At 47.1% G+C, this 13,942-nt stretch overlaps 1 protein-coding gene across 2 annotated transcripts; it reads left to right on the top strand.

Annotated features, from left to right (window-relative positions):
* Positions 1-4,696: 4,696 nt before the first annotated feature.
* Positions 4,697-12,695, top strand: LOC135809891 (uncharacterized). 2 transcript variants are annotated; one of them, XM_065323334.1, is made up of 6 exons: positions 4,697-5,152; positions 6,418-6,789; positions 7,683-8,165; positions 9,594-9,911; positions 10,640-11,232; positions 12,128-12,695. In XM_065323334.1, exons 1-6 carry the CDS (start codon positions 4,960-4,962, stop codon positions 12,200-12,202), a joined length of 2,034 nt encoding a protein of 677 aa, XP_065179406.1. In that variant the 5' UTR covers positions 4,697-4,959; the 3' UTR covers positions 12,203-12,695. The 2 variants fall into 2 exon arrangements, with proteins under 2 accessions (XP_065179406.1, XP_065179405.1); XM_065323333.1 differs by having other exon boundaries at positions 12,086-12,695.
* Positions 12,696-13,942: the final 1,247 nt, after the last annotated feature.

The raw sequence follows: 13,942 nt of genomic DNA, 5'->3' as shown, positions 1-13,942 counted from the left end.
TACGAAAACGATGAAAGAGAGGTTGTAGCTAGCTTACTTGCTGCTTAGTATTAATACTATTCCTACAATGACTAGTGCAGGGGTTACACGAAAATGAACACGAAAACTGAAAAGCATTCACACTTCCCAGATCAGACGGGGTCACGGGGGCTTGCTGTATATTTGCTGTATTGCTATGACTGAGTATGACGTATGACTCAGTAATAGTATGAGTATGACTCTGTTATCATCGACATGACTCATGATATGAGTGCTGTGACTGCTGTTGCTAGCGCGTTGCTAGCTGGGTCACCATGGTCACAGGTACATGTAGATCTATCGCCATACCGTGCATACGCATGATATGATACGGGCAGGGCCATACGAATCGATACGATCGTTACGGCCATGAGTATGACTCCCTGCCTGGCGCCCAGGCCATGCATGGCATGTACAGGCTACCGCCTCAGCCTCAGCCACAGGACAGAACTACGTATAGTAGTAGTAACTATTTTTCAGTCACCAAAAGAAATCGGTCCTTGTCGTAAAGGAAAGGAGTTACCACAATAGTCAATACCAGGAGGCCACCGGTTTCGCGACACTGGCGTCATGGTAACGAACGAGGGGTCACGGTGTCTTCATGGTCTTGGCGCAGCAATCGGAAGGGACAACTATGTAATTGTTACTTTCTTCAAAGCTATATCAAAACAAAGGTGGGCGAATGGATAGGAGGACTGAAGAAGTTAGCAGTATTTCTATTTGCGCAAACCCAGCCACAGGCTGTGTATTCAGCGTATGCGACGGGCCACAGGGGTAGGTGGGCGTTCCTCTGTCGTGCCATGAAAGTACCCGAACCCATGTTCCAACCGCTGGAGGACATTGTGAAGTCAGAACTGATTCCCGCCTTGACTTGTCGTGCACCCCCAGGGGACACCCTCCGGCGGCTTTTGGCTTTGCCGTGTCGTCTGGGTGAGCTCAGTTTGATTAATCCTGAATCCCTATGAATCGTTGGTTCGAATGATGAATCCTCTGTCTCGGAGAATCTTGTCCCGGGACAGCTCTATCGGTGATTCCGTGGCACTAACCAGGTCGGCACAGAGAGACACCAAGGCATCCTCCTGACGTCATCAGATAACGGAACCGGACGCGATATCGGGAAGTGCGTCAGAGTCGCTACACCACGTTATTGACGTCGCGAAAGAGAATGGGTCATCGAGCTGGCTGATGTGCCCTCCTCTAAAGAAGTACTATTTTCAATTTATAGAAGGGAGAGTTCTGGGACGCACTTTGCCTCTGTTATGGATGGACGCCGGCCAGGGCACCGTCGCACTGCTCTTGTGGCCAAGAAATAACTGTTGCGCATTCCTTGTCGTGCCCCTAGGCTATGGTGGGTTTCTCTCCATAAGATACAATGGAATTCGTGACGTCACAGCCCGGCTGCTGAATGTGCACCAGTGCATGTGTCGATTGAGCCCATACTGCAACCGCTGACGGGGAGCGTCTTGGCTACCGGACCGCGAATGTGGAGGACCGTGCCCAGTTGGATGTCACTGCCAATGGTTTGTGGGGCAGTCGTTTTGAGCGTGCATTTATTGATATACAGGTTTTTAACCCTCACTCACCCTCAAATCGATCTGCACAGCATACTATTGTGTACCAGCGACACGAAAGAGAAAAGATAAGGCACTATCAGGAGATGGTGATGCAGGTGGAGCAAGCCTCGTTTGTTCCGGCGGTCATGTCAACCAGTGGCGGAATGGGTCCGGCATCAACGGCACTCTACAAACGCATTTTTCATCTGTTGGCTGAGAAGAGGGGCGAGCACTATTCACATGTTATAGCCTTCTCTAGATGCAGGATTTTCCTTCAGCCTTCTGAAATCATGTATCATAATTTATGCATTCGCGGAGCCCACGCTGCTTTAGCAATGGCGGAGGCTCGCTCGCTGACGTACCCGTCGGAGACCATCGTTAACAATGGACTGACTAACTATTCACTTGACCTGTATTTCTAAATAACATGAGTTTAATGCACATGGTCTTGGTTTAGATTTTTTGGCTTTTCTTTTGAGCTTTGGAGTTACCAAGTTACTTGTTGTTACAAAATCACCATGGGGAATCACGAAAAAACAAAAAAATCATGTCAGGTAGAGCACGGCGGGAGATCAAAGCACACAACATATTCTGACGATGATCTGAGTACTATAGTACTTCCTGACCTCTACTCTCTAGTAATAGTCTTATTAAAGTCTACATTCTTTAAAAAAAAGTCTGCATGTCATGATTTTGTGGTGAAGGAGGTAAAGCCTTTTGTACGGGGAAATAACACAAGGGAGCTGCGGGGCAATGTTCGCTAAGCTCATTAGCAATCAAAACAATTTTCAAATTAGACTCGGATGAAGAGCCGAGGATCAATAATAAATTATTTATAGCGAAAAAAGGACCAAGGAATTACAAGTTATATCCACTAACACAAGACCCACGCAGGAACGGATGTGTACCACCTCTCAGTTGCCTCAGAAGAACCAAATCCATGGCCAAGTCAAATTGCATGCATATCGCCTTGCGCCGACAGATGATGGTGAGGACGCTCCAGGCGAAGGGAGTAGAGACACAATGTAGAGGAGAAACCAGAGGTAGCTGACGATGCTGATGTTGACGAAGACGCCTAGCGGCTGCGAAGTCACGAGGAGAAAAGAAATCGCTTTGAATAAAGCACGCTCTTCGATGTCGCTGTCGATGACGATACTGGCAAGGCCATTGGACAAGACGGTGAAAGTAGGATTCAATTGAAGGACGCCTAGCAACGCCTAGCAACGCCTAGCAACATACCACACAACTACAGTGTACATGTAGTTGTGTGGCTGTAAAGATTCGAAGATCAATTGTTGGACGGGAATCTAAGTGGATATGGATCATGCAAAAACCGAACGCCATTTAGTAAAACAGTACTTCGACTATGATAACTAATTACTTAGATATGGACAAGTAGGTGGCAACAGGTTAATGAGTCTTGTAAGTTATAGGCTACAAGGGTTGCGGACGACCTCCAGTGCTCTTCCACGTGTCTTTGCACTGATTCAGATTGTAGCCATCCGATCATACTACAGGTATTGCCGTATAGGGCAGCCAGGCCCAGGCCCCTTTGATATCGACGTAAAATAAATACAAATTAATACAAATGCCTCCTGGCCTCGCGGCAACGCCAATACTCCGCAATGATAATGATCAAACACGGAATCGATGATTACTCCAATCGCGAATGTCCTTCGTTCGCTGACAATGATCTGTCTGACCTTGGGCGAACACGGAAGGCGATCATTTTGCCCGTACAAGGGACATTGTATGCGGCAACCTGGTTCCGTGTCTTTATAATTTTTACCGCTATCCATAATATTAGGAGCGGAGCTTTCTTGCAGGTTTGCCGATTGGAAGGTTCGATGGCCTTCGCGTGTGCTCTGGATGGCAGTCGTGAGTCCGTCAAGTGAGAATTCAAGTCGCCAGGAAAAGCGCGAGCTCCCACGTAGGGAGCGACACGCAATTCCGCAAGTATCGCCGAAGTCGCACCAACTTTCTTCTTCACGTTGTTGTCCTCAAAGTGCGAATTAGACTGATGTTTTGAAGGCAACAACGTTGTGAATAGCCAACTGTCCTCGGCGTTTGTTCAGCACCTCCATGAGCGACACTGACTCACGCTGCTATAAGTATAATAGCGGCGTGGGTCACTGTTATGGTGTGTACGAGGTGTTTATCGCGCTGGAAACGGAACGTCTCTGTAAGTTTGTATCCCTGATGATGGTTTGGTCCGGAGAGCACTATATAAGTCAAGTGAGAATTCAAGTCGGCAGGAAAAGCGCGAGCTCCAACGTAGGGAGCAACACGAAAAAAAAGTAGCACCAACCTCTTCATTATTATTACAACCTTGCACCTACATGGCTACACTGTACATGTACATGCATTCCCGTGTTCAGTGTATCAGTGTCCTCACCCCTCAGCACACGGCGTCAAAACCAGGGAGTTAGAAATACTCAATTATAGTCAATAAGAGACTTGCTCGAGTCTGCCATGGTAAACAATTCATAAACTACTCAACAAGAAGCTAACCCACGGAATGCGGAAGTGACGTTCTTGTTTGGGAAGTTTTTCTTCTCTCAATTTTGATACACAACGGCCAAGTGCTCCGTTTCCCCCAAAATGCTGCATCACGAGCCCAAAGTGCTGGGTTCGCGGATTGTACCGAAAATGCTCAAAAAAATGCCGGCATATTACACGGGGGCCTTGTCTGAACAAGTGAACGTGCCGCTGGCGCTGGTAATGGTGGAGGAGACCAGACAGACGTCTTGACTCTTGGAACAAGCAGAGCCCCGGCTTCAGCCTCAGGCGCACTTTTTAGGCTTTCCCAGTACGAACAATGGTGGGCAGCAGGCAAGCAGCTGCTGGAGTGGAAGGAAGCCATTGAAAGGCATTATCCCATCTGCACCTAATGTGAGGTGGGAAAAGCTGTAGACTTGTCGCATGCTGTGCAGGTCAGATGTTCACCACAAGCTTTATCGGGTTCACGCCCGATGGAACCGAAGGCGATCAAATCTGTAGACTAGACACAGGCGTGTGTTGCGACGCTCACAAGACAGTCTCGAAGCGGTGCACGATGACTTGTCATGTTTACACGGTGCAAATGTACAGACGCTATGTGATCCTGATTCTTGAGAACCTCATTGAGGATACATGTACCTGACCTCCGCGGTCAGGTATCCTCAATGAGGTTCTCAAGAAATTGACCACATAGCGTTTGTTCATTTGCAGCGTGCAGGAGAGGTCGAACTAGGGGCCATCAGGTCAGTTGCAACAGGCTGGTAACGAATTAGTCCTACTCCTGGGTCGACTCCTCAACTGCATGTAGAGTCATCCGCAGTTGACAACAGCGCCATTTCGGCCACCGTCGAGACTGAAGAGAGTCAAGAGACCAAAATCGTCTTTGGCAATGGAGCCAAGGCCACGATGTCCGTGTTTGTGCCAAGGTGCGAAGAAGAATGTTGTACTTTCTCCACTGGTCACAGTATTGCTGCTGCTGGTGCTAGGGTTAGTGCAAGGTGACTTTGTTCCATCAGCGAATTGTAGTCCGCCGTTGTCGTCATACGCTGGCATCCAGTCATGGCGCCAAGACAAACTTCCTGGTAAGCAGTAAATAGTACTTAGTGGATAAGGCGAGACGTTCTTCAATGTGTGAATTCTTTTACACTGATGTGTTTCGTGCTGACTGCTGCTCCCTGTCTGTCTGAGCATCCGACATCGTCGAACAAAATTACTTTCCAGTGAGAAGGAGTGAAATTGCCGAGTCCTATACCCCTGCTGCCCGGTACATTTATCTGAAATTGTTTTCCACTACATTGCGACATGCAAGGCAATAACGAGTTACGTTCATGTGGAAGTGAGTCAGTGTATGGCGCAAGGAAGGCAACTACATGTACATTGCTGCTCAATGAAATCCAGGCACGTCGCTCCAGTTTGCGCCTTGCACCATTTCGCGGCCCAGTGGCAGTCTGTCCCCGGGGAAAATTGCAATTCCGCGGCCGCGTTCTTTTCCGCGTTTTTTGCGATTTTTTAAAAGACCGCGTTTTCCGCGATTTTCCCGCGTTTTTTGAACTTTTTTGTTGCACTACACGTACACACAGTGCACTGTTCGGTCAGCAACGTCTCATCGTGGCGGCTTTTTACTCAAATATGACGAGTGTTTACACCAGAGACTTGTAACTGATTGATTTCACTACATACTCACTGAAAATTGCCGCACATCAATATTTACCGCATATTTACCGCAAATTCACCGCAAATTATGCCATATTATTCCGCGTTTTTCCCCGCGTTTTTTGCGATTTTTTTCCGCAATTTTCCCCGGGGACAGGGCAGTGTCCACAGGTCTAGGCCTCAGGGCTGCTCAACACTACAGTCCATTCAGAAAAAGATGGACTTCTAGCTTTTGGCCATAAATGGGTCAAACGTTGAGTTTTTAAGAATTTTTTTCTGCAACCCCTATGGAATCCCCTTCCAATTATGTTTCTGAAGTCTATTTCTCCAAAAAGCAAGTCATAGGAAGAATAAGATTTCGGCCAGGTTTTGCCCCAAGAGCACTGAATTGGGAAACCCATCAAAATCCAGGCTGTTTGACCCTGCCTGCAACAGTGCATTGTACGGTTCGAACCCCAGTTTAGGTACCCTTTTTGGACCCTTTTTCAAATTTCAAGTTTCACAGCACTGCACTATGTACGATAAAATCTTGAAAATCGCCTAATACGGGAGCTCGCCAGAGCCAGGGCCCATCTTTTTGTGAATGGACTGTAGGCGCGTACTTGAGTGACGCGACTGGGTGTCATTGAGCAGTGCTGTAGATTCGGTCATACACAATCATATACACTACCTGTTTTGATTCTTGTTGATCCAGTGTCGGTACACAGCCTATATCACAAAGCAGTGACTCACCACACTTACCTTCCTAATCTACTGGCCTACGAGACAGTGTCACCAGATTCAACCACCAACTCAGACTGCGACAGTGACGGACCAGAATGTACCTTCAGCGTCTCTAAGGTGCAATTAAACGAGACGGCATTGCAGATGGTGATGAACTTCAACGGCACAGCATCAGCGAGTTGGTGTGCACATCTAAAAGGGTACGGAAGCGGTGCATACGGAATGTCCAGCTCTGATGCTTTTGCCTCCATTGACTTGGGCACTACCAACGTTTTCATTCTGAGGCGGCCATTTGGTGACATCCCGTTATTCTGGTTTACCATGAAAAACTCCACATTGCAAGGTATGGGTTGGACCTAAGTAGATCCTCTAACAAGACGTGACACCATGAGCAGTGGAACATTGTACAATCATGTATTCTGTATTCGAGCTACATGATTGTACTTCTTACCTGGTGCAACTACTTCTTTCTGTTCTAACAATCAGACTTCAGTCTGGATCAATGCACCCATGCTTTGAACAAGATCCGTACTAAGCAAGAGTATGTCACAGAGTACAGACTAAGTGAATTCCACTGTATCATGTATACCGCGCAATATTTGTTTACCAGTACTTTCTTTATACCAGTGGACAGTTTGAACAGGTGGAAACGGTGTCAACAATTTAGTGAATGACAAGGAGGAAATAGTGAAGAAAAACAACGGAGAAGGATTCGAACAAGTTTTGCACAGCATTCATCAGGAATCTTCGTTGTACTAAGGAACAAAGCACACAAAGCTGACTCATGTACTTTGAAGTACGAACCAGAGTTTGATAATGCAGGCAGAACACCGGCAGAATACGTTACTCCATTTCTGGTATGTTTCATGCATGTTTGGCGTATGGATGAAGCAGAGCAGCAGAATTCAAGGAACTTCCCGCCATAAGCTTTGTATGGCTTTGCCAAATTTCACTGCTTTTCGACCATTGTCCGCCAAGGGCTAGCACTGGGTAGCAAGTGGACTTGAAACCTGAGGGATCTTCACTATCAACCAGCGATGCTTAAACCATCGATAGACATAACGTGTACATTACTTACGGTACGCAAGCTCCACTGCAGCCACTTCATTACATGGAAAGCCCTACACACGCTATTCTCAAATCAAGTAACGTATGCATGGTGTAGTTTTCATCCAACTCGTGACTGTTCAACATTTGATATAACTGTGAAACCTTTCTGTAATATGTCTGCTGCAGAAGCGCAAGCCACTCTACTCGTTTGGAAGAACAGCAACGTCAAAGGTCTTAATGTGAATGCAACTCTGATTGGATACAGTTCCATCACACTCTATCACAGTTTCCGCCATTGCGTGAACTTTACAGTTGCACTGCCGCACAGTACACAGGTGCCCATCAAGGACAGGGTGGTGCGTCTCTTTAGAAACGAAACTCTCATTGCCAACGGTGACCAGTGGGCTTCGCTGGGCACGTATCGGATGGTGTCACAGCAGCAAGATGTGGCCAATGTGTGCTTCAGTTCCCCGAATGCAAGCCGCGACTCTGGCACCTATCACTTAACAGTGAACTATCTCAATCAGCATAACACTCACTCGTACGTGGAGCAGACACTGCTGCACTCGTTCAATGTGACTGTCAAGCAAGGAACACCTCCAACAGCACCGCCAACAGCACCTCCAACAGCAGTGCCAACAACAATGCCAGCAGCAGTGCCAACAGTAGGTAAGAAGGGCAACCAGACTTAACACCAATATTCCTTTGCTTAAATTTGCTTTAAATGGCCAACGTAACCTTGAGCCAGAATCCAGTTGAGTGGACACAATATTTTGAATACTCTGATGACATCACTTAGGCAGAATGTTTACAATAGGGAGGAAAACGTAAGGTTTATAAGTAGACACTGAGGAAAAGTGCTTGACATTCAGGGGGATTTCAAGCCATTCAGTTTTCTGCGCCGCTCACCGATGAGATGTTGTATGATGGAAACGGCTGTAAGGAGGCATCAGTATCAACTAGAGCATGGAGTTCTACTGCTTGTGTGGTGAAGGACGTCGACCAGAGTGCATATGCCGTGGAGCTCGGAGTGCGCACATCCTGTGGCAAGAAAAGAAACAGTGCGGTAGCTACGGTTTTTGGCACCTGCCCTCAGTAACTGGTCGCTTGTGATGGATGACTGAAGCCAAAGAGTACATTACAATGTTATAAAAGTAGGTCAGTGAGTAGTGATGGCGAGCGGGTATGCCCTTTGCCCCAGCACTGCACAGTGCACTGCAAATGGATGTGATTTCACTGCACAGTGCACTGCAAATGCCAAACATCCAGTAGTCTCTTTCTCCCCCATTCATGTCCCGTCCAGGCCTCTACAGTCTCTCATTTCTTGGTGCTGACCGCGTTAATGCACTACCCGCTATCATTCGATCCCAGCGTACTTTGCCTGCTTTTCGCGCTAGCTGCTCACAATTTCTCCTTGGGCACCCTGTAAGAAGGCCATAGGCCTGTTGGGTATACCCAAGTAAAATAGCAAATACTACTACTGCTACTACTAAATGGATGGGATTTCACTGCAAAGTGCACTGCAAATGGATGTGATTTCACTTGTGAGACCAACATTTTGGCTTAGTAACTGTCGGCGTGTTCAGTGTGAAGGCTGACAAGTACAGATCGCTATTGTCATGTTAGTAGAACCCTGAGCTGGCGATTGATGTTGCCTGCTATGTGATCATTCACTAGCCACTGCAGGTGGATCCATGTTCTTTGTGTTGCAGCACTCTTTGCTTCTGTTGGTTTTCTTTTTAGAATTCAGGTGTCCGTATTATGTGGCAGGGTCACACCATACAGTGATGTAATTGCATCTTCATCATCAAGGCTTCATGGAGCCTGGGGTTTTGGGGCTGGTGTTCTTTGGCATCTCTACGTTTTGGCCACTACCGTAGTCTCTCGGAGCCTGGGCGAGATTCTTATCTCAAGATATTTTGACCCTAGCATGTGGATTACTACCAAACGTACACAAGCTCATTTACTCTTGATGCTACCAAGAGAGAATAAGGTGCCAGGTGCTTATTGATGTTGTCTGTATGGTCAGTTAAAATTCACTTGAACGGGTCTGATCACCAATGTGTCTCTACTCTGTGTGCCGGTTATCAACATCAGAACGAGATACTCACACCTCACCCCTCTCTAACACAAACATGGAATCCAGTCAAGCCACATCGCCCAACATCCGGAGTAGTACTATTAGTATCTCTACTGGCATCAGAGTCTCCGCCACAACGCCTGCCAGGGACAGGGAGCCAGCCGAAGATGATCCATCCGTGCCGCTGTCCGAACTTGTGATATACGTGATCAGCGCTGCGGCACTGGTGCTGCTGATTGTTGTCGTGATTGTGACGAGTGGCTTTGTGCGCTTCATGTGGAAGAGACGCCAGAAGAGGAAGAGAATGGTACAGAGGATGGCCTCGAGGAGGTCTGGTAGGTCCGGCATGATCTCTCTTCCGCTTCTTGTCTTTGCAGGTATTTCTGGCAAACACGCGCCTGGGTTTCAGGGTAGCTTGAGTACTTGTTACCTGGGTTTGAGGGTAGCTTGAGTACTTGTTACCTGGGTTTGAGGGTAGCTTGAGTACTTGTTACCTGGGTTTGAGGGTAGCTTGAGTACTTGTTACCTGGGTTTCAGGGTAGCTTGAGTACTTGTTACCTGGGTTTCAGGGTAGCTTGAGTACTTGTTAAAATACAGTGAAAGCAGTCTAGGCTGAACGCTTAAAGGGCCTTCAGAAAGTGGTCCTTGTGTGTAGATGGTCTCCTTATCCAGGGTCTTTTGACTGGAACTGAAATACCTTGGTCAGTGGTCCTCTAGGGCAGGTGGTCGCATTTTCAGAGTGGTCGCATTTTCAGAGTGGTCGCCTGGACAGGTTTCACTGTACAGCGAAGCAAGGTTTCGCTGGATATTGGATTCCTTCACATCCTGATGATCGAAGCAAGCATCCACGCATTCTGACCATATGCATTCAGCTGTGAAAATATTTGCATTCCAGCCTCTTACTAGCGCTTCATGACAACACGTGCAGTATTTTAATGTCCACGAGGTAGCCTTGCACTGAAAAGTGTGCTTGTTTGAAATTTGAAATACATGATCAGTACCAACACTCAGTCTCATTCCAACGACTTCGGGTTTTTTCTTCTTCTCTCAACCACCGCTGCAGAGATCAGTCTTCAGTCCACAACCACCGTGTTGTCAGCATCACCTTATCAATCCATACAGTATGATACAGCCCGTGGCAGTGGCCAGGATAACACCAGCTCCACATCAATGCTACACACTAGCAGCTGCTCAACAACATCAATCCAGCGGCCACTACCAGCCTGTCCTGTCCCACAGGTGGTTGCGCTGCCAGCCAGTACGCAGACCAGCCGCCCGCAGAACGAGTACTGCCAAGCTCCTGTCAAGTACAAGCGGCCAGCGCCAGTCGGCGAAATGCCAAGCGTCCTGGAGGAATCATCGGCTGATGGCTTGCAGGGCAGTTACAGGTGGAAGCTGGAAGAGTCGACCGAGGAGTACATGGATATGTCATGCGCCAGGCGTGCACCAGATCGTCTCACCATACAGACCACCATCCAGCGCAGGACTCAGCTGCAGAATGCCAGCACATCCACCAGCACGGACCAGTCGAGCACGGCAAACGGTGGTGCGTCCACTGTACCCGCGGCCGCAGCCACCTATGCCGACTTGGAAGCTTCTAGTGCTAGTGCGTGTGCTGGCCAAGACGACCCAGAATATGCTGCAATGCACCCAACTGTGAGTATACTCAGTACAGACTGTGTGTGTGTGTCTATTACAGTATTAGTATTACATGTACATTTGTGGTATATGCAAGCCTTGATTGGTAGGTTAACATACATGTATGTAGCACTGACATGCTGGCATTTAGCATTAATGCGGAGCTGGAGTTAGGCCTGGTTTATTGTTGTTTTGGTGTTTCTTTTTTAGAAGTTGGAAGGAAAGAAAAAAACAAAAAAGAACAAACAGAAACGAAAAAAGAAATATCAAAAACAACAACAAATCAGGAACAACGCAGACAAGAATACAAACCAAGTGAATAATGGCTTTAATGGAGAACATTTCACAGGACGCACATACACCAAGAAGCAAACAAATTAATACTTTACAGTCTCCAGACCTCTCATTTCCCCCACACCCTAGAAGACCGAGAGTTCGAACCGGGCTTGATCCCATGCGGTTCAGATGGTCGCAAGACCGGGACTCTACCACCCGGTTTGTTGCTGTTGTCAGGAGCACTGTTCTCAACACCATGAGTGTGTCCTCCGAATTGTAACATGCAGTCCATCTTCCAACATGTAAACTTATGTAATAGCACAATACACTGGATTACCATTGCTGATGTGATGTACGACTCGCATGTACTCTTGATTGCATGACGGTCTTGTCGCTGGATTTAAAACCCATGTTCCACTATACATCTAATGCTTGCTAAAGGATAACACATTGGAAAGTCAGAGCACAAAGTGCCCCAAACACTACATCTGATTTTGAATTTGAGATCTACGTTTACTAGAACCTCCCGAAGAATATCATGGTACAAGATGTGATGTTCTGTGATGTGATGTGCCCTCTATTCATTTCTGCTCAGTCGGAGCAACACATGAATGACTCCACTATTGTTATGTCCCAGGTCACCACAATTCGCACGGATATCACCAGTGGAGCAGCGGACGCGCAGCAGCCGGAGTCGGGCAAAGACGCCTGAAGCAACCCTGTTCAGCTCATCTCGCAACCCCAATTGAGAAGAAAGAAGTGGCGAGAAAAGATCTGTATAGTCCATGACGAAGTGCTGTTCACAACCGATCCATGCAATAATCTAGAGCATTTCTCACGTGCTTTATATTACTGTCCACACACTATTACTTACTAATAATCCACGCAAAGCCGGTCTTTTCTTGGCCCACATAGTTTAGTTTCCACAATGTGCATGGCCAAAACCAGATCAGTCTGCACCACATCAATCTCATGCAATGTAGTAGTCATTGGTCTTGACTTCTTGAACATCAGTTATTGCGTTGGATTTGAATGCTTGATAACTGTATCTAACCAATAATCATACAGCTAGTGTGCATACAAGCCAGGCAACATTGGCCACCACATCATACCGTCACGAGTCCCCTTTTTCAAGTAGCAGTGGTCAAGCTTCCTGCAGCTTCATTCATTCATTCATTCATAGGAAAAATTGATTAAGAAACGAGTTCGAGCTTGCAGAATGAATGGGAACCTTTTTTTTCCTTTTTTTAAAGTTGATAAATATGGTGGTAAAGACACACCTGGCAATATGGCGGTAAACACACGCCTGCCCACACACGCTTTCTAGGCTGCAAAGTTCTTGCACAGAGCTCTCCTTCTCACCACCACCACCATCAGTTCGCGCCTGGCGCCTGGTCGATGCATGGCTGGCGGTATCCGGCATAGCAGGCTGGTACATCAAGTAGTGCATGGCACATAGATGATGACACAGCAACTTTTTTTAAAGTGTCATAATTATCTGTGTTAGTATGAATTCCACAGCAAAATGCTTTGAGTTATCAAGTTCGCCGTACAATGTATCTGAAGTTCCCAACTGCTTCGAGCGCCAAGCCTAGGAACAATAAAGAATATTGCTTATAAATTCTTTTCCAATTATTCTGAAGAATTCGAAAAGACTCACACCGAGCTGTGGCCGTGAGAAGGAAATCAGAACTTGTACTCATAAGGAGCATCCTTCTGTTTAGTGTTACGGGCAGTGTGTGTGTGTGTGTGTGTGTGTGTGTGTGTGTGTGTGCGTGTGTGTGCGCGTGCGTGCGTGTGTGCGTGTGCCAGCTAGTTCGGCTGGTGGGTACACTTGTGCCAGATAGTGTTGTGTCTGTTGCCAGCGGGCTCGGCTGTTTGAAGGTATAATGTTGTACCTGCCACCTTTGTTGGTTTCAGGGTTCATATACTTTCTATTTGAAGTACCGTAATGTCGCGTATTAAAGCCGGGCATATTCCTGTAGAATCCGCTGTCAGGGATAGGCTTATATTCACATCAGGCTTCTATTAAAACCAGGTATTTCTATGTGTGTCAGCACTAAAACCAGGCTTATGTGACGACAGTGTATCTTGAAAATCAGGCTTGTAAAGCCGGTTTCTACATGAGACAGGCTTTAATACAAGACACTACGGTATACATACCTGTTCACCATGGACTACTTCTGGCTAGACTAACTTGTGTAATCATGGTACTAGTGAAGCTTGTATCAGATCCACTCTGATTCAGCCACCCACACTAGTAGCATGTAGTATCTTCACTGGGGGCAGATGTAAATGCAGTTGGATCCCGGGACGGATACCGTGATGCCGTCAATCCTTTTTCTGCACCTTGTCCTCGCCCACTTACTGTGTCGTACCGAGTGGTGACTCTGGTGAGCCCATCAGTGGGATAATTTCCAAGTCAACACAAAGTTTTGCGGATTTTAGGGGG

Source organism: Sycon ciliatum, chromosome 2 (genome assembly GCF_964019385.1).
Source record: "Sycon ciliatum chromosome 2, ocSycCili1.1, whole genome shotgun sequence".
Lineage (NCBI taxonomy): Eukaryota > Metazoa > Porifera > Calcarea > Leucosolenida > Sycettidae > Sycon > Sycon ciliatum.
Note: the sequence above shows the minus strand (reverse complement) of the source record. Positions and strands in the feature narration are given on the sequence as shown.